This window comes from Stegostoma tigrinum, chromosome X, assembly GCF_030684315.1.
Source record: "Stegostoma tigrinum isolate sSteTig4 chromosome X, sSteTig4.hap1, whole genome shotgun sequence".
In the NCBI taxonomy this organism is placed as follows: Eukaryota; Metazoa; Chordata; class Chondrichthyes; order Orectolobiformes; family Stegostomatidae; genus Stegostoma; species Stegostoma tigrinum.
This window is the reverse complement of record NC_081404.1, coordinates 10800655-10821630: the sequence shown is the minus strand read 5'-3', so window position 1 is coordinate 10821630 and position 20976 is coordinate 10800655. Positions and strand designations below refer to the sequence as shown.

General features: G+C 41.6%; 1 protein-coding gene across 5 annotated transcripts in view; it reads right to left on the bottom strand.

Moving 5' to 3' along the window:
• LOC125448285 (spermatogenesis-associated serine-rich protein 2) overlaps window positions 1–20976 on the bottom strand; it is a 114189-nt gene that overhangs the window by 37630 nt on the left and 55583 nt on the right. For 4 of the 5 annotated variants that reach the window (XM_048523483.2, XM_059643351.1, XM_048523484.2 and 1 more), the window contains 3 exons: window positions 15564–15613; window positions 7965–8223; window positions 6521–6727 (listed from right to left, as the gene is read on the bottom strand). In XM_048523483.2, coding sequence (XP_048379440.1) covers window positions 6521–6727; window positions 7965–8223; window positions 15564–15613 — 516 coding nt within the window. The remainder of the gene's footprint in view (window positions 1–6520; window positions 6728–7964; window positions 8224–15563; window positions 15614–20976) is intronic. The other variant, XM_059643352.1, reaches the window with a different exon arrangement.

Sequence of the window (20976 nt, the reverse complement as noted above, 5' to 3'; positions counted from 1 at the left end):
ACTGGCCGGGCCAGCATTTATTGTCCATCCCTAGCTGCCCTTGAGAAGGTGGTGGTGAGCTGCTGTTTTGAACTGCTACAATCCACCTGCCTTAGGTAGACCATTAGGGAGGAAATTCCAGGATTTTGACCCAGCGAAGGTGAAGGAATGTCAATATATTTCCAAGTCAGGATGCTGAGTGGCTTGGAGGGAAACTTGCAGGGGGTGGTGTGCCCATGTATCTGCTGCCCTTGTCCTTCTAGATGGAAGTGGTCATTGGTTTGGAAGGTGCTGTCTGAGGATCTTTGGTGAATTTCATGGAGATAGTACACACTGCTGCTACAGCGTATTGGTAGTGGAGGAAGTGCATCCTTGTTGATGTAGTGGCAATTAAGCAAGTTGCTTTGTCCTGGATGGTGTCAAGCTTGAGTGTTGTCGGAGCTGCCCCCATCCAGGCAGGTGGGGAGTATCCACAGACCTGACTTGTGCCTTGTAGCTGATAGACAGGATCTGAGGAGTCAGGTGTTGAATTATATGCTGCAGTATTCCTAGCCTCTGATCTGCTCTTGTAGTCACTGTATTTTTGTGGCAAGTTGAATTGAGTTTCTGGTCAGGGGTTAACCCTAGGAGGTTGATAGTAGGGGATTCAGTGATGACATCCATTGAATGTCAAGGGGCAGTGGTTAGTTCATCTCTTGCTGGCGATGGTCATAGTCTGGCATTTGTGTGGTGCGAATGTTACTGCCACATGGTAGGTCAATAGTTCTTGAAGTTGGGTTGTTTGAATGCTAGTGAGCTCTCTCTGACCCTCGACTTCACATCCAAAACGTTCCTGAAGTCTTTTGGTGGGTTTACTGCTTTCCTAAACAAGCCTTCCCTATTTTGGTCAGTCACAAGCTAGGTGAATTTTATCATCCCCCCATGAATTAGCGGGGATATTTGATCTCTTCAGTGATGCAGCTGAGAGGAAGAGTACATACCAGAGGACCTCGCGGACACAGCGATTGTCTCCCTTCTTGAATACGGTATTAAGTCAAACTGTAGAGAACTAAAGAGAAGTCTTCCTGGTGTCCACCCCAAGTAAGATAGTTGCATGGAACCTCCTAAACCTAAGCCACAGTCTCCCAGTGATCAAAGAACTGCTTTTAGGGTTGCAAAACAATTTTCACCTGTCAAGAAACACCACAGATATGATCTTCATTGGTGCAATAAATTCAAGAAGTGCAAGGAATAGCATCCTCACGCTATATATGATCTTTGAGCAACCCTGTGAAAAAGTCTGAGAATTTGTCAACACGGACATTTACGGGTATCACACACATCCATCATGCTGTCTGCCACCAGCGCAGCACAATGAGGTTGAAAATGGTTTCACAACTGAGAATGAACAGGCCCTCCAGTGGAAGTGGAATCCCTACTGAAATACTACAATGTGGCTGAGAAGAACTTTTGGCGCGAATATATGACATCGCAAATCCCCAGGGAACTATCACCAGCGAAGCAACCATAAAATCCTGCAATCTATTGGCAGGAAAGGCACTCCAAAAATATTTTCTCACAAACCAACATCAGCTTTGAGGCACCGTCAATCAGCTTTGATGAGCAGGCCACATTGTTCACACGCCTGAGACATTATTCCTAAAACAAATTCTCTACTCCGAGCCTAGTCACAGCAAGTAGTTACCAAAGAGCAGAGAAACATTTCATGGCAATCCCCAAAGACTTCCTGAAAAAAAAAAGTAACATCCCCACTGACTTGAAGGAATCTCTTGCCTGGATTTCCCAAACTGGAGAAGCAGCTGCAAAGATGACAATCATTTCATGCATCTCTGCCAGGCCCAAATATAGGCCAAGTGCAAACACAACACCTGCCTCTTCAAACACCTTCTGCTCCATCTTTGGGGGTGCATACAGATCCAACAAAGATCCCAAGGTCAAGTCACCTCAGGAAACATAACTCTGGAGTGGAAGAAAGTCATTTTCATACTCAAGGGGCTACCTCAAGGAGAATTCCAGCACCCTCCTTGTTCCTCTTGTGTCTTGTCTTCAAATCAGTCCAGCAATCCATTGTTGCAGTGGACCTCCTTGTATCCCAGCCTCTTTCCAGGATTGAGCTGGACAGGACATCAGTCTGGATATATGACAGGTATTACATTTTGGTACAAGAAACAAGGGCAGGGCTTACACAATTAATGGAATGAGCCTGGGTAGTGTTGCAGAACAGAGGGACGGAGGGGTGAAAGTACATAATTCCTTGAAGTTTGCATCACATAGAGATAGGATGGTTAAAAATGTATTTGGCATGCTTCTCTTCATTGCTCAGTCCTTTGAGTACAAGAGTTCGGCTGTCACGTTAAGGTTGTACAGGACATTGGTGAGGCCCCTTCTGGAATACTGTGTCCAGTTCTAGTCGTCCAGTTATAGGACAGATTTAATAAGCTGGAGAGGTTTCAGAAGAGTTTTACCAGGGTGTTGCTGGGTATGGAAGGTTTGAGTTATAAAGAAAGTCTGGATAAGCTGGGACATTTTTCACTGGAGTGTAGGAGGTTGTAGGGCAGGATGTAGATAATGTAGAGGTTTATACAATAATGAGGGGTACAGATAGGAAAAAGATGCCTGCAATTAACCCTAGGGGAATTTCAAGACTGGGAGCAAGTCCTTAAAGTGAGGGGAGAGAGATTTAAAAAAAGGCATGAGGGGCAACATTTCTTTTTTACACAGAAGGTGGTTCACATGTGGAATGAACTTCCTGAAGAAGTGGTGGATGTGGGTGCAATTACAACGTTTAAAAATACATTTGGACAGGTACTTGAATAGGAAAGATTTTAGGGGTATGGGCCAGGAGCTGGCAGGTGGGACTAGTTTAGTTTGCAATTATGTTCCGCACGGACTGGGTGGACCAAAGAGCCTGCTTCCGTGCTGTATGACTCTATGAGAGCATTCACTACTCAAACTGGTTTAAATGACAAGAGCAGAGCTTTTTCAACATTGGGATAGGCAGACATTTTCCATCAGCGTCCCTGCAGGAGACGATGCCCACTTGTCAAACTGTTGAGATTAGATTAGATTCCCTACAGTGTGGAAACAGGCCCTTCAGCCCAACAAGTCCACACCGCCCTTTGGAGCATCCCACCCAGACCCATCCCCCTGTAACCCACTGTCCACCTTGTGCTTCAGAATGGTTAACAAATTCAATGGTGGAACCTTCGACTCTTGTCCACTTTTTGCTTCACAATTCCCTATTTATGGTATTGAATGCACATTTTCTTCAACCTTATCATTGTTTCACAGAGAAATCTCGATGTTGACTGATGGTTTGCCCATGATTTTGTGCTGCAGCAAGGTCCAACTCCCACACCATGTGCTTCACATATTCACATGACAGGCTTGAGAGAGTTGGGCTTATCCAAAGTTACCAATTTGAACTTCTCCTCGGGGCATCTTTCTGTTGGATTTCCTATTCTGCTGTCAGGAATGGCTGACAACTTTGACACAACCAGAGTTTTGGGTTATCCAGATTTGACTCATTACAACTTCACTGTTTTATTTCCTATTATATTGAAGTTTTTTTTCTTGTCTTTTTATAGAACTGTTTAGGTCTCTATGACAGGAAAACTCTGGAGGTGGCAGTTAGGCTATGATGAAAACCCTCAGGTATAATTAGGGCATACGACAGAAATTGGATCCATACAGGAATGTTTTGTCAGCACATCACTTAAGCCACAATCTCACATAACAGTAATAACAGTAGTTGAATAATTTTACTTGACAGCTTACTGGTCCAGTGATTTTAAAAAGCAAGTCCTGCAATTTCACACCCTACAAAACCTGTACAGCATGCACAGTTCTTCAGAGTTAGGAACGCTACACAATGTCAACCAAACGTCAACTTCAGGTCGGATCTATTTGCCAACATTTAAGGAGACTAAACACGGAACAGGTCCTAGTCAAGTTAAAGAAAACCTCAGTTATTTACAGCAAAATCATTTTCTAAGAATTTGAACAAATAAAACTAAAACTATGTAAACTCTGTGGGTAGGATTCTCAAAAAATGTTGTGCTGTTGTGAGATGACAAATCTTTACAACTATTCAATTTACAAATAAATCGTGTTTTGAAAACTGAAAAGTGCATGGTATCAAAATACACCCAGGTACCATTGTGATCAGGCTAGTATCCATAGGGGATCTCGGTTACAATTTTTTTTTCAGGCATTATAAAGATTATGAAGCTAGAAGGCAGCTTAAATTTCTTGAGCAATTAGTTACACATTTTGATGCAATAGGTCATGTGCATGTCAGTAAGACACCTGATCGTGGCAGACTTTTAGTTTGTTGATTAACCCATTTCTTGCACATCACAAACATACCTGTGTACAAATTAAGAGCACTTGACCCTTTGAGCCTCCTCTTCCTTTTGAATTTGATAGCATCGTAGCTGATCTGACTGTGGTCTCAACTCCACTCTCCTGTCTATCCTGATAGCTTTCAACTTTCTGGTGAGTCAGAATCTATCTACCTCAGCCTTAAAAATATTCAATGAGCCCAGCCTCCACTGCTCTCTGGGGAAGAATTCCACAGGCCAACAACCCTCAGAGAAAGAAAATTCTCATCACTACCTAAAAGACATTACCCCAGATTTTTAAAGCTGTGTTCCTCAGATCTAGTCTGCCCCTCAAGGAGAAACATCTAAAATGAAAAATAAAATTCTCACCTCTTAGAAGGGAGACCTCTCATTCTTAAACGATGTTTGCTAGTTTTAGTCTCTCCTCAAGAAGAAACAGTCTCTCTATATCCACCTTGTCAAGTCCCTTCAGGATCTTATATATTTTAATAAAATCAACACTCAATCTTCCAAATTCTAATGTGGAACCATGCCGCATGAGGAAATCTCAGGTCTCATAAATCAGTCAAAGGAGCCTTCTTTGCACTTCTTCCAATGCAATTGCATTACTTATTAAATAGTGAGACTAAAATTGTAAACAGTACTCTCAACTGAGGCAAGGTTTTCACAAGGTAATGTCACAGTTGAAACCGCCAAACATGTGAGACATTTAACTTTTTCACATTGTCTCTGAAAGCTTAACAGTTTTGCATTTAACACATGACTAGACAGTTAGCCACAGCACACAACTTTAACTGGGGAATCATAACTTGCAGCATGCTTGACTTATATGAATTTAGATTCTGACTTGTAGACTCCCAATCAGATACTTGAAGTTCAAATATACTAAGACAGTCTCTTGATTAAATACAAACTTCTCTTGGCCATATTTAACCTATTCAATCCATGTGCAGAGACATGGGAGTGTATCTGAAATTAAACTAAACGATAAAATACCTTCCCTTAAGCAGGTATGATTTTTATGTTTGTGAGCTGCACATCCTGAGTAGTTTTAATACATACCAATTTAACTGAAGACCATTAACTCATCAAGGATCCTCTGATTGCACCTTCCAACATGTGATCAATACCACGAAGGACACAGACTGCAGATAAATGGGGACACCACCACCTGCAGGTTCCCCTCTAAGCCACAGACCATCCTGACTTACAACTACAATACCATTCCTTCACCGTTGCTGGACCAAAACTCTGGAACTCCCTTCTTGGTAACACTGTGGGATACCTATACCCTCCAGGATTGCATGGCTCAATGTGGCAGCTCATCACCGCCCTCTCCAGACCAATTACAGTTGGACAATGAGACATGATACACAGTTTCCCAGGTTGATAGTAATACCCTCTACGATATGGAGAAAAATATGGATGATGAGCAAAGGAGCAGGAAATTATACTTTAAACTGGAGCAGGTGCACTAAGATTTAGGAGGATGATACTACAACTGCAAGGTTTCTGCTTTCATGAAAACGTGAAGAGGGAATGCTGATGGGAGATCTATTAAGAGCTTTTTTTTAAATGATTAAAACATGGATACAGAGAGTGTTTCCTTGTGGGGAAGAGGAAAACTAGTGACCATCAATGTAAAGTAATCACCAAGAAATCTAACAGGGAATTCAGAAGCAACCTCTTCACTTGGAAAGTGGGAAGAAGGGGAGGCAATGACGTGGTGGTATTTTTCATGCACTATTAATCCAGAGACCCAGGTAATGTTCTGGGGGACCCCGGTTCAAATCCCAGGAATAAAAAAAACTCAATACCACAGCAGGTAGCTGAGGCAAATATCACAGGTAAGCTTAAGGGAAAGTCAGTTAAGCATATGAGCAAGAAAGGAACTGAAAGCTATGATGATTGAATTAAATGAGAAAAGATGGAAGGAAACTCAAATGGAGCATAAACACCAACACGTACTGGTTGGGGCAAATATGCCACATAGTATGCATTTCTAGATAAATGACCTCACTACCTAGTATTGTTTCACTACTTTGCTCAGGCAACAGTCAATGTAAGTAATATCACACCCAACATCAAACTGGAGCCTGGAAGTGGGTAAAATATCTTTCCCCTAAATCAGTCTATATGCTTGAACATGGATAAAATGTATTTTAAAATACAGAAATCATTTTGTAAATTCCCCTTACCTATTTTTTTATTCTTAGATGAAATAAATCCACCATCATCTGGCATGACTAGGGAAAGGGAGGTAGAGGTTTGTGATCCTGGAGGAGCTCGTGACCTAGATTTTGCAGTATTCTTTTGTTGATATGTTTTAGTAGAATGAGAGCTATGGAAGTGGCGGGGTTGGAATTTTGACTCTGCTTTACACTTTTCATCTTCTGTTACAGATTCTGAAAAAGTATTGGTTAAGTGTCAGAATGAATATTGTCGGTAAACGCTCACAACATTTTCCCAAGTCAAATAATTTTAGTTTCAGGATAACATGAGGCGTTCAGATGTCCAATATCGTCTCCAGCATTTTATTTGGGTCTCAAGCTCAGAAAATTCAAAAAGGAAGACTTCATGACTTCAGCTACTGGTTAAGCAAATATCAGGACTTGAAGTAGCCCATCAACAATTCACAGAAAACTTCTTTTAAAATAAGTAGCTAAAAAGAATTTTATCCCAAAAGTAACTCAAATCTTTACAATTGTGTTCACTAATAAGCATTTGTTCTATATAGAAAAAGGAGAAAATTCTGATGTGGCAACAATCTGAAGTCTAAGCAGACAACATATTCAGGCGTCTTACATTTATATACAGTATTGGCAAAATATTTAGCTGTAACATACAATATACTGCAACAAATTGGATAATAGATGGCTGGCAATGTTATATGATGATAATTCATCCAAGGGGCTATGAAAAAAAACAAGCAAAATTCAAGTAGTTATAAACACTGGCAAGACCTCAAGATTTTTTGAATACTTTAAATTCACTGACAACATTTATAAGCATTCAAAAAATGTCCATTTTTGATTTATATATTGTTCTGTCATGAGACTATTAGGAGCTTTCAGTTAGTATAATATTCAAGAAAGATTAATAATAGAGGACTTGAAAATCAATAATAATCACAAAGCCTGTACCAGAATATTATGTTTTGACAGCAGATCATTTGGAATTAAACTATAATAGCATACATTAAATGTAAAGACCGAGATTAAATACACAAGTTACTTTGAGGTCCTATGATGTAATTTGTTATTATCCAAGTTTTTTCACTGCATTAACTCCATGGAAATCAAATCAACTGTTACTATACTATTACTATGTAACACAGAGAACTAATAAAATTGCTGTTTTCTGAGTTGTGATGCTCAGACTGAAGTACAGAAGACAATGTAATGTGTGTTATGATTAACAAATTTAAGTGTCATATGAAGCCAAGTTTAAGTGTCATATGAAGCCAAGTTTACAAAATATAGAACAGATCTTCCACTTTGGATTGGATTACAGGACCAAGTCATCCCATTCCTAAACGCAAATCCAGATTTTTACAATTATTTGGGAGAGTATGTGCACATGATAAAAAAAAGTATTCAAAAATTTGTTAAATCAGTTGGAACTAAATTTAGATACACTTACCCGTTATACTATCGATATCAGGAGTCATTAATTCAGAATCTTCCAGCTCTTGGGCATCCACGGAAAGGACATCTAACTGTTCACTAAGAGAATCCACTGATTCATCATTTACAGATCCATTGATGTGATAACTGTTTACTTCATCCTTCTCCCAAGAAGTTGTTGACAGTTCACCAGAATTGGCAGCACATTTGCTAGACTGCAGTTGCTCTGGTTCTGCTTTTACTTCTGGCTTTTGCTTAATCTTCTTCTTTTTGTTCTATGTGTTTTTAAACAAACAGATGCATAAATGTTTGCTTTAAATATTTCAAATAATGATTTTTAATTTTCTTCCAAAGTCTTCACTATCTGCAGCAAGCAGGTAGACACCAGCTTTCGTGAAAGCTTATTTTGTTGTATGTTTCACGAATTCTTCTTTATTGAGATACTTCAAATGTTTAAAGAAAAACAAACAACTGCGGAGCTGGAAATCTGAAACAAAAGCAGAACTTGCTGGAGAAACTCAGACCTGCTGAGTTACTTCAAATGTTTCTTGGTTGTATAGGGGACAGATGCAAGACAAGATCAATTACACAGCTTTAACCTACACCTCTACGTATACCAACACACTAATTTCAAAACAGTCTTGAAAAGGTTAAGGACTACACTTGCCCCCACACCTCCTCCCTCACCCCTATCCCAGGCCCCAAGATGACATTCCATATTAAGCAGAGGTTCACCTGCACATCTGCCAATGTGGTATACTGCATCCACTGTACCCGGTGCGGCTTCCTCTACATTGGGGAAACCAAGCGGAGGCTTGGGGACCGCTTTGCAGAACACCTCCGCTCAGTTCGCAACAAACTACTGCACCTCCCAGTCGCAAACCATTTCCACTCCCCCTCCCATTCTTTAGATGACATGTCCATCATGGGCCTCCTGCAGTGCCACAATGATGCCACCCGAAGGTTGCAGGAACAGCAACTCATATTCCGAATGGGAACCCTGCAACCTAATGGTATCAATGTGGACTTCACCAGTTTCAAAATCTCCCCTTCCCCCACCGCATCCCAAAACCAGCCCAGTTCGTCCCCTCCCCCCACTGCACCACACAACCAGCCCAGCTCTTCGCCTCCACCCACTGCATCCCAAAACCAGTCCAACCTGTCTCTGCCTCCCTAACCTGTTCTTCCTCTCACCCATCCCTTCCTCCCACCCCAAGCCGCACCTCCATCTCCTACCTACTAACCTCATCCCACCTCCTTGACCTGTCCGTCTTCCCTGGACTGACCTATCCCCTCCCTACCTCCCCACCTATACTCTCTCCACCTATCTTCTTTTCTCTCCATCTTCGGTCCGCCTCCCCCTCTCTCCCTATTTATTCCAGAACCCTCACCCCATCCCCCTCTCTGATGAAGGGTCTAGGCCTGAAACGTCAGCTTTTGTGCTCCTGATATGCATGCATGGCCTGCTGTGTTCATCCAGCCTCACATTTTATTATCTTGAAAAGGTTAATCTCATTTGCAACATTACCATTCCATGCTGTTGTTAAATGACGGTTCAGCTTAGAGGAAGTGTGCTACAGATGTCTGTGTGATGCGAACTGATGACTTTGCAGAACACACCCCTTTAATCGGACATCGGAACACCAATTAAGTTCCTTCAGATGGACAAAAAAAGTTGTCTTTGCTGGATATGAACCTCAACTTCAAAAGGTGACAGCTCTTTACTAATTCCATTAGATTTCAATGCTCAAATCAGTGCTGGAATTTAATACACAGTAGAGCACTAACATTCACACCTCACTCAGCAGTGCAAGATGTACAATGTAGATTTACAGTAGCTAAGGGCCAGATTCAACTGAAAACAATTTTCCTACAGTGTGCAAAGCAACTGAAAGCAGGTGTGTGTGGACTTTTCAGCAACTGTCTTCTGATGGAAATTTGAGAGATATGGGTTTCTAGCTACTGCTTCTCAAGGGACAAGCATTCAATTCCAACTGGGCTGTTGCAGAAAAGACACATCAGGTCAACACATTAACAGACTGCCATGGAGAAGCTGGCTGGAGAAAGCTTTGGAGCAAGGGACTTGACTATCCATTAACAATTTACCAGTAGATGAAATGCACCTCAAGGTGGCACATAGTATCCTTAAAGAAACTGATTTACTTTGCATTTTATGTAATGTCAACTTTATACAGTTATGTATCTTGGCACATTTTATGAATAAAGTACATTTTTAGAAAAAAAAACAAAGGGAAGTCACACTTATTTGTGAACAATACCAGGTGGATGACATGAACAAACACGGGGTTAGTGGTAAAAGATGAAAAGTAATCCCTAGGGTGCCAGGTGAGGGTGATGAAACAAAGTGCTATGGTGGATTAGCATACTATCCTTTCACCTTTCAAGGCCCATTCTTGAATCTAGTCCACAAGAACGGAAATAAAGACTCTTTGCTCTAGCTAGCTCGAAGGTCCTACTTAAACAAACAAACATGGATGGACTCAATCCAGTGTCTAGTTTCTCAAAGTCCACAGCACAAAGCCTCCTCCCAAATTAAACTGGGATCTATTATTTTTAAAGAGAATTAGCATATGTACAAAAATATATTTGTGCAGGTAAATGAAATTTACATGTACTTTAATTTACCCATACTGATCAGATTGTGTAAGCCTGGGTAATATTGGTATCAATTAAACTGATTTGCTTTAGAATCACAAGGGGAGGGATCACCAGACTCAAAACAGTAACTCTGGTTTCTCTTCGCAGCTGCTGCCAGACCTACAGTACTTTTCCAGCAACATCTGTTTTTATTTAAAATTGTGGAGGCCTTGATGCACCACTTGTCATAACCAGTCTCTTCTCAAAGGAGTTTAACATCAAACAGGCACAGCCCATTAATGGAATGGTAATTCCTAGCATTCCTAACAATGCAAGGATTAAAATTGTTTACCAAGCCACTTCTGTCAGTATAATTAGCATTCTTTACAAAATTAATTGCCCATCCCTTTCCACCCACAAGCAAGTGATAGTAAGCTCTTGAATTGCTTAAGTCTGAATGGTGAAAGCATATCCACAGTGCTGCCTGGGAAGGAGCTCCAGGATTTTGATCCAGCAACCATAAAGAAGAGTGATATAGATATTTCCTAACTACCTAAGAAATGTTATAATACACCTCTGGAGAAGGTGGGACCTGAACCCAGGCCCCCTCTCTCAGAGATAGGGCTCTACCAGTGTGTCACAAGAGTCCTTGGAACAGTGTGTCATACATATGAAGACGTAAAACTTGAAGTGGAATGTAAAGCTGGCACTGGAGTGGGTGAACATAAAAAAAAACCAGGAGCAGGAGTCTTTTAATCTTTCAAACCCATTCTGTCAGTCAATGAGATTGTTGTTCGTCTTTTACTTCAATACTACTCTCCTATACCATGCCACTATCTGTTGATTTGAATATGCAGGAATCTACCAATTTCAGTCTTGAACACACTCGACACCTGAGCTTCCACAGCCCTTTGGAGCAGAGAATTCTAAAGATTCAACACTGTCTGAGTAAGGAAATTCCTCACCATCTGTCAGAAGTGGCCTATCCTTTTTTCAGAGACTGTTTCCCTTCCTGCACCTATCCTATCAATCTCTAAGAATTTTCTATATTTGAACAAGGTTACCTCACATTGCTCTAAACAGCAGAGTGTGCAGGCTCAATATATTTAATCTTTCATCATAGGAAGATTCTCTGAGAGCAAGAATCACTTTGGTGAACCTTCACACTTCCTCTATGTGAATGCTTCCTTAGACAAGGTGATGAAAAATTGGACACAATATTCCAGTAAAAGTCACCATAGCTCCAGGGAACCATGAAGCTGCTCTCTCATTATAGAGATAGCTGATGGTGGTTTAACCAGAGGGTTGCCATGCCTTAGGCAAGAGGCAAGGTTGAGGAGGCAAGACCTTCATGGAAACCACAGCTGGGGCAGGAATTGAACCTACACTGTTGGTGTCACTCTGCACCACACACCAAACATCCAGCCAAGTGAGCCGACTCACTCGCTTCACCTCTCCAAATCCCTCTGACATAGCTTTGCATTCTTGTCGAAAATCTCACTTCCACCCAGTTTTGTCTCATCAACAAATACTGCATTTGGCCCCATATTCAAATCATTAATATAAATTGTGGACAGCTGGGTTCCCAGACTACTTCTTTGAGGGAGTCTACCAGCCACATTCTGCCAACCTAAAAATGACTCGTATATTCCTACTGCTTTCTTTCCATTAACAAATCCTCAATCCATGCCAGTGTATTACTCCAATCCCATGTGATTTTGTTAATTAACTTCCTGTGTGGAATATTATCAAGAGTTTTCTGAAAATTCAAGAATGTCATATCTACTAGCTTCCTGCTATCCATTCAGTTAGTTACATCCTCAAACACTCCAGGTTTGTTAAACATGATTTCCATTTTATAAACTCACATTGATACTATCCAATCCTATCATTATTTCCTAAGTGTCCTGTTATCATATCCAATGTTTTATATTCTATCATTTTTTGTGATTGATATTAACAGGTCTGTAGTCCTAATTTTCTCTCTTCCTCATTTCTGAAATAGAAATGCTTAAGATGGTGGATGAGGAGTTGATGAAGTGGGATACTTTGACCTGGATAGTGTTGAGTTTGTTGAATGCTGTTGGAGCAGCACTCATCTTGGAAAATGTATTTGTCACACTCCTCATTTGGGCCTTGTGGATGGTAGCATATATATGGCTGGCCCAGTTCACCTTCCAGTGAGAAAGAGTGCAAAGGCAGAGAGAACATGCACGCGAGAGAGGGAGAGTGAGAAGGGAGAAAGGGAAAAGGGAGAAGGGAGGAGAGGCATGACATCGGTAGTACTACAGAATAGCATTGTGAGATAATTTGCCATTCTGGCTGGAGACGGTTATTGCCTGGCACTTGTAAGGCCAAAATGTTACATGCCACGTATCACTCCAAGGCTGGACACTGTGCAGGGTCTTGCTGCACTTGGACAGAGTGCTTCAGTATCTAAGAAATTGTAAAGGGAACTGAACACTCTGCAATCATCCCTACTATTGACTTTATAATGGAGAAAAGGTCATTGATGAATCAGCTGAACATAGCTAGGCCTAGAACATTATCCAAAGGAACTACCCAGGACTCTTGAGATATAGTGCCAGTGTCCCTATGCCGGGACTCAAGTCCCACCTGCTCCAGAGGTGTGTGTAATAACACCTCTGAACAAGTTAATTATAAAAATAGGTTTAAAAAAAAATTGAAAGGAACTACCCAGGCTCACATGGCACAGTGGTAGTGTCCCCCACCGCTGAGCTAGGAGACCACTCTAGCGGTGTGTTACAGCATCTCTTGACAGGTTGATTAGGAAAATATCTCCCATGAAACCAGACAGCATTTGTGGCACAGCGGCAACGTCCCTGTTTCTGCACTTGAAGGCCCAGATTCAAGTCCCACCTGCTCCAAAGGTGTGCAATAACATTTCTGAACAGTTGATTAGAAAACATCTACCTGAAGAATTCCTGCAGAGGTGTCACAGAGCCAAGATATATAGTTTCCAACAAGCATCTTCATTTGTACTAGGTCTGGCTCCAACCAGTGGGGAGCTCCCGTGATTCCCACTTTATTAGATTAGATTGCCTACAGCGTGGAAACAGGCCCTTTCGCCCAACAAGTCCATAACGCCCCTTGGAGCATCCCACCCAGACCCATCCCTCTATAACCCACACCCCCTGAGTAATACAGGCAACTTAGCATGGCCAATCCACCTAGCCGGCACATCTTTGGACTGTGGGAGGAAACCGGAGCATCTGGAAACGCACGCAGACACAGGGAGAATGTGTAAACTCCACACAGTCGCCCGAAGCTGGACTCGAACCTGGGTCCCTGACGCTGTGAGGCTGCAGTGCTAACCACTGAGCCACCGTGCCATGCTGGTTAATTAGGGCCCCTCGAAGCCAAACTCAGTTAAATGCTCCTTTGGTATAAAGGGCAGTCACTCTCAACCTACCTCTAGATTTAGTGCTTTTATCCAAATTTGGACCAAGGTTATAATGATTTCAAAAGAAAAACCAGTCGAATCCAACCTGTGCACTGGTGAGCGTAATATTGCTGAGGAACTGCCACCTGAAGGTACCCTCCATCACTTTGCTGATGATCAAGAGAACACTGATAGTGCAGTAATTGGCTGGATTGGCTGTGTCCTGCTTTTTATGAACTGGACAGACCTGGGCAATTTTCCACTTTTTTGGGTAGATGATGTTGCAACTCAACTGAAAACATCTTGATTAGAGGCATGGTTAGTTCAGGAGCACAAGTCATTGGAACATTTGCTGGAATGTTGTCAGGACCGATTGCCTTTATCTTATCCTATGCCTTCAGTTGTTTCTTGATATCACGTAGAACAAACTGAACTGACTGAAGTCTGGCATTCATGATGGTGGAACGCGCAGGACAATGCAGATACATATGAAAATACAATTTGTTGCTTAAGAGTAGACATTTTGGCCTTTCAAGTCTGCTCGGCCATTCAATAAGATCATGGTGAATCCATGTAATCTCAAAGCTGTATTCTCACTTACCCGTGATAACCTTTTATTGCTCTGCCTAGCAAGAATCTATATACCTCTGCCTTAAAATATTTAAGGATGCTACTTCTGCCACTGTAGTGATTGGAAACAGGTTGACCTTGTTGACAATAAGGTTCTTGATTGGTACCGATTAACAATCCCAATCAGGAAAGCCCTGGGTGACCACTATAAACAGGAGCCTAGAATCTCCTTCATGGAATGGACTGACTCCAAACTGGCTGGCCACAGCTAGTGTACAATGCACAAGTAAATAAAGGGGAACTTACTGATGAGATACCGGATTCTGAGCAATCATTTCAACCACCTTTTCAGGGAGACAGCTTCAAAGACTCTCAACCCTCAAAAGAAGTGCCTCATCTCCATAAATCTGGCTAAAAATGGCTACAAGCCATTTTTGTCTTTTGCACTCTCAGGCTGGCCTCCTCCATCAGCAAGATGGAATGTGGGAGGACTGCAGGAGTTTGATCTGATCTGCTGGTCCTGTGGCTCATGGATACTCAGGTTTGAGTCACTAAACCTGTTTTGAATCCATCCTTTTAGCACAGCAGCTATGTAACAACCCAGTGGAGGATGCCTTCAGAACGAAGACAGCATTTTGTTTCTGCAGGGATTTTGCATAAGTTACTGGTTACTCTCTTCAAAGTTGTCCGCAATCTTGAAATGTTGGTTGCATCACTGACCCACGCAATCCTTTTGAGGGATGGTATGACTTTAGCTGAATTTATCTTCTTCTGCTAATAGATAAAAGGTCTTTGTAAACATTTTACTTGAATGCCCATCGAAATGTTTCAACCAGTGCTCACAAGTTTTCAAATTAGGGAGACTAAAGATGATTGGAAATTTGTTGGGAGGTAGGTAGGAAACTGAGTGTGGCAATAAATGAATGGACTCTGATTCAAGTTTCACAACAAGAGGCTTGAGTTAGAGCTCTCATGATCTAACTTAATGGTAGAGTAAGCTTGAGAGCTGAGTGGCCTCCTCTGTGTTGAGTGTGGCACCCTTACCTTCTTCTTTCCTGTTACACTCCATTCCTTGAGAACCTCAGTTGCATAACCTTCATTAAAAAAAAAATGGTGATGAAGAAAGATTGCAAAGATTATTGAAAACACATACAAAATGTTGCGGAGATTGACACACAATGCTTGCCAAACATCAATAAAAACCAGACAGGAATTTTAAAGTTGAGTCAACATTCCACTTGTGACAGATAGCAGCTTTTTGCAACAAATTAGCATTTACAAGATTGATAAATTAAAGATAAACGAGTAGGATTTACATTCTTCATAAGCATGCATTCGTAAACAATGCAGCGCTACATAATGCATTTTACCCAAATAGAACAATGCAATGCTCACAGCCAGTACCAGAAAGATAGTGACGTTTATTTTCTTTTGAAAGCTGAAACGTTATTGCTATTTCTTTAAATTAGCTAAATCTGTAACTAAAATCTCCAATTTGCTGAAATAATAACCTTTAGAGAAGGTTGGGGAACAGACAAAGGGTGAGTTAGATCTTTCACTGTGGGTACCTAGATTCAAATCCAGTAAAAAGTCTCCACTGTTGGCTACAGGGATCTTATCTGCATTTGGACAGCCTTGATCCAATTTCTATTAGGTATAGATCTACAACACAAAACTATCCTCAATAGCAGTGATTGGACCAAAGATGATGAGTATAGGAAATGGAGATAATGCCATAATAGTACAATATTGAGCTAAAAACTGATACTGCTCCTGTAAAGGTATGAGAAAACATTAAAAAAATTATTTGTACAATATTTAGAACTCATAACACCTTTAATCAACTATTACCACTTAACATGAACATGTATATGAATGCACAAATTATGAATAGGTGCAGGCCACTCAGAGCCTCAAGCCTGCTCTGCCATTCATAAAGAATATGGCTGATTCAATAGTCCACATTCCTGCCTCTCCCTGATAACCTTTCACTCCATTGTTCAAGAATCTATTGAAGAAGAGATGTAGAAAGACTCATGACTCCCCTTAGAAAAACAATCTCCATATCACTGGTCTTAAACAGGTCACCCTTCATTTTCAAACAGTGATCCTTAGTTCTAGATTCTCCCACAACGGAAACTTCCTTTCGACATCCATTCTTATCAAGAAACCCCATGATCTTGCGTTTCAATCAAGTCGCCTCTTACTCTTCAAAGTTCAACAGATACAAGCCTAACTTGCCCAACTTTTCCTCATAAGACAACTCATTAACTCCAAATAGGAGTTTCGCAAACGTTCTCTGTACAGTTTCCAACTCGTTTAAAAAAGATGATTAATGCTGTACACAGTATTCCAGATGTGGTCACTTCAATGCCTTGAACAACTCAAACCATAACCTCCCTAGTTTTGTATCCAATTCTCTTGTAATGAAAGTTAAGAGTCTGTTAGCTTTCCTAATTACTTGCTGTACCTGCATACTAAACTTTTATCATACATCACAGAATTCCTATAGTGTGGAAACAGGTCCAACAAGTCCACACTGACCCTCAGAGCTTCCCATCCTGACCATCCCCCTTTCACCCACCTAATCTACACGTCCCTGAACAGTGCGGGCAATTTAGAACGGCCAATCCACCTAGCCTGCACATTTTTGGACTGTGGTAGGAAACCGGAGCACCTGGAGGAAATCCATGCAGACACTGGGAGAATGCGCAAACTCCACACAGACAGTCACCTGAAAGTGGAATCAAACCCGGGTCCCTGGAGCTAGCTAACCACTGAGGCACTGGGCCACCCATTCTAAAGTCCAAGGAAAGAAAGAATTCACACACTAGGACACCCAGATCCCAATGGATAATTTCACATTTTTCTGCACTATACTCCATTTGCCACATCTTTGTCCACTCACTTCACCTATTTATATCCCTCTGATTAATTTTTATTTCCTTGTCACAACTTACCTTTCATTCTTACCTGTCTTCAGCAAATTTAAAAACCATACCTCTGCCCCTTCATCCAATTCATTTATACATATTGTAAAATATTCAGGCTTCAATGAGTGCATTAGCATATCAATCACTCCATTTTACCGCGAAGGGTCACCGGACCTGAAACGTTAACTCTGTTTTCTCCATTACAGATGCTGCCGGACCTGCTGAGCTTTTCCAGCAACTTTGTTTTTTGTTTTTACTCAACCTTACCAACCTGAAAATTACCCATTTATGCCTACTATTTCCTGTTCGCTAGTCAATCATCTATCCACATCAACGTGCTATCTCCTACAACATAGTTCTGTAAGTTTTGTTTTTCTCCCTCAATAATCTTTGATATGTCACCTTATCACTGAAGACTTTAAAAAAGTTTAATGATGATACCAACTTGGAATCGTGAAGTCAGACTGTCAGCGCTGGTCTTTATTGACTTCTTTAGGACAGGAAAGATTAATTTCAAAGAAACTGTATGAAACTCAATTTGAAAATTAAAGGTTAAATTTTACATATTTTGGCTAAGTGCAAGTTTAATTGTGTTTTCTTGGCATGGCTTTTTGCCACAAAGTCTAGTGAGTTCTCTCACTGTATCTTACCAAATTCACTTTGTAAACCACCTACACATGTCCAATTCTAGTCCATTTTACCACGGAACTCACCACTCATCAAATCCCTACAGTGTGGAAGCAGGCTGTTTGGTGCATCAAATCCATACAAGGCTTCAAAGAGCATCTCACCCAGATCACCCCAACCTTGCATTTCCCATGGCTAACCCACCTAGCTTGCACACACACTATGGGCAATTTAGCATAGCCAATCCATCTAGCCTGCACATCTCTGGACTGTAGGAGGAAATACGGGGAGAACATGCAAACTCTACAAAGACAGTTAATCGAGGGTGGAATCAAACATGGGTCCCTGGTGCTGTGAGGCAGCAGCTCTAACCACTGAGACACTGTGCCACCACTCACTGGATAGTTGCCAAAAGGTTGGCACCCCAGGTGTCTTTACCAGCTTTGCCCCTCACTAGCAACGAGTTGGCATAGCACCCACAAAGCCATGTTACTCATGACATATAGCCAGCAATGTCAAAACTGGCTCAAATACATCTCCCATTCTCTCATCCTAGTCACATTTTAACCACCAGGCCACTCATTTTACAATTTAAAATGCCATCTCCCATTTGAACACCGTCTCTAAATGACTAGTGCTCTGTCCCCAGATCTCAGTATAGACCTGCATTCTCATTGTCCAGCAAGGGAACATTGCATACAGGCAAGCCATTGGACAATTCCAAACATGATTTTATTTTATTCACAGCAGCAAAAGAGAGCACAGACAAAACCAATTCAGGCTGATGCTCACCACGCAATGCAAGTCAAATGTTGTCACTGTGACTAATGACAAGTCCAAATCTATAACGGTCTGCTCTATCCAGCTCTCATCTACTGCAACCTGGCTTGTCATGCCTGATGCAGCTGAGCTATGTCATGGACAAGGAAAGCTTTCCCCTCCTTAACGGCCTCATCCTCGTCCTTGGAAGAATGTATTCATTCCCCCAATTTCTTAGCATCCATCACATTACCTTGTTGCCTGCCCCATTCCTGCAGAGCACAACACAACAGGATGCCACGGCACATGCTGTCCTGACTGTACTCTGATGCACTTGTGATCCCAGACTTACATCCATAATTCAACTTTTACTGTGCTTAGAACACACCATCATTAAACTTACATGGCAGATGAAGCAATGGTGCGTGCCTCCCACAGTATCCTTGTAATCTACACAAATAATTGTTTGCCTTTTGCCATAATTGGCCTTTTTTTAAGTCATTCCTGCTAAATTCACCCACCATTAAGATCCCCTTCCCATAGCCTACTGTGGCCAAGCCCCTGGACTATGCCCGTCACTGACGGTATCAGGACCCCTAACAAACAGGAGCTCCTCCTTGGATGGACTGAGGACCAGCTCCCACCAGTTTCTAATATGGCCATTTGTTTCATAAATGTGGTCTGCACACACATGCTGTATGTGTCAGATTAATGTCTTGGTGTGTCATTTACCATGGTGTTCTCCCTGTCCTGGATAGATCCCTGCTGACAAGAAGCATGTGTGAGCACATTAAAGAGTACATCAGTATGGCAGTACTGAGCATTACTGGGCTCTGGCCACAGCACAAACGTGTTAACAGGTAAGGTACGGATGCTGAGAATATGCAGGCAGGCATTGAATGAGTGAGTGCTAAGACAGCAAGTGAGCAGCTCTGAGAAGCAGCCTGGTCCAATTCCTGTCTGTGCATATGCTGTGTCCTTGCTGCAGCCTTTCAATCCTAGTCGCTGATGTGCCTGATTGCCAGTCTGTGTTTCCTGAGCGGCTTGCAAGTATATGAGAGGTGTCACAATGGTCTTGAGGGGTTGGCAAATGCTGGATGCCAACGCTTACGGTACAGGTGGCTGGTGCCCATGGAAGGTGCCTTAAGTTGCTGCTTGGTTCGATGCAACACTAAGACCTTTGCAGCAAGCAGTAAGCAAAATTTGCCACGTACCTGCTCCAACTTCATCAATTTTTCTTGACATTTAGCTTGTTTCCTGCATTTGGCAAGATAGAAAACTGAATAGTAATGAGGTGAACTAGGCCATTAACAAGGCAATAATCTCTCTTAATCAGCAACTTGCCACTGCCTAACGAGAAACTTGCCTGCTGGGCAGAAGCATAAAAGGTGGACTGAGAGGGTCTTGTGGTGCAGTACTAGTGCCCCTGTTTCTGAGCGCAAGGTCCAAGTTCAAGGCCCACCTGATCCAGAGGTGTACCTGAACATCTGAACAAGTTAAAATAACTAAAAGATGGAGCAAGACGTTCTTGACACTGAGATAGGCCTCAGTGGACTTTTTATTTGATTCTACCATAAAACTCGCCATAGCCCACATTGCTCAGATAAAACTTTGCATATTACTATGATCCACATTCAATGTTTTCATCTCTCTTCTTGGGTCTATTTTGAGCCTAAGGCAAGGTTTCTTTTTTGGAAATGTCTAAAGAAATGAAAAGCTACACACAGTATACAGGAATTCCTCTTCAGAAAGCAGTCTGGGAGTCCACCAGCAAATATTCTGGTGGGTGAATCCTGAAATAGCGCAACAGTGGTTAATCTTTTACTGTGAAGATTTGTGCAGAGGATCAGCTAAATTCTTGCAATAACTGGTGGCTGTGAAACACTGAACTCAGTATATATTGAGAAAATCCAATGGGAAGCTTCATTTTTAAAACAACTGGAATGTGAACATTGACATTTTTGTGCAGTTTACAAGGGAATGTTGCAACAAGTAGATAGCTGAATTCAGAAGAGGCCAGGAATTGTCTGATGGAAAACACACCAATCAAGTACCCTTCATTTTGGGTGTAGTCAAAATTTAAGAATAGCATACTGTGGGACAAAGTCCATTTTAATTTTGCATATGCCCCGTCATAA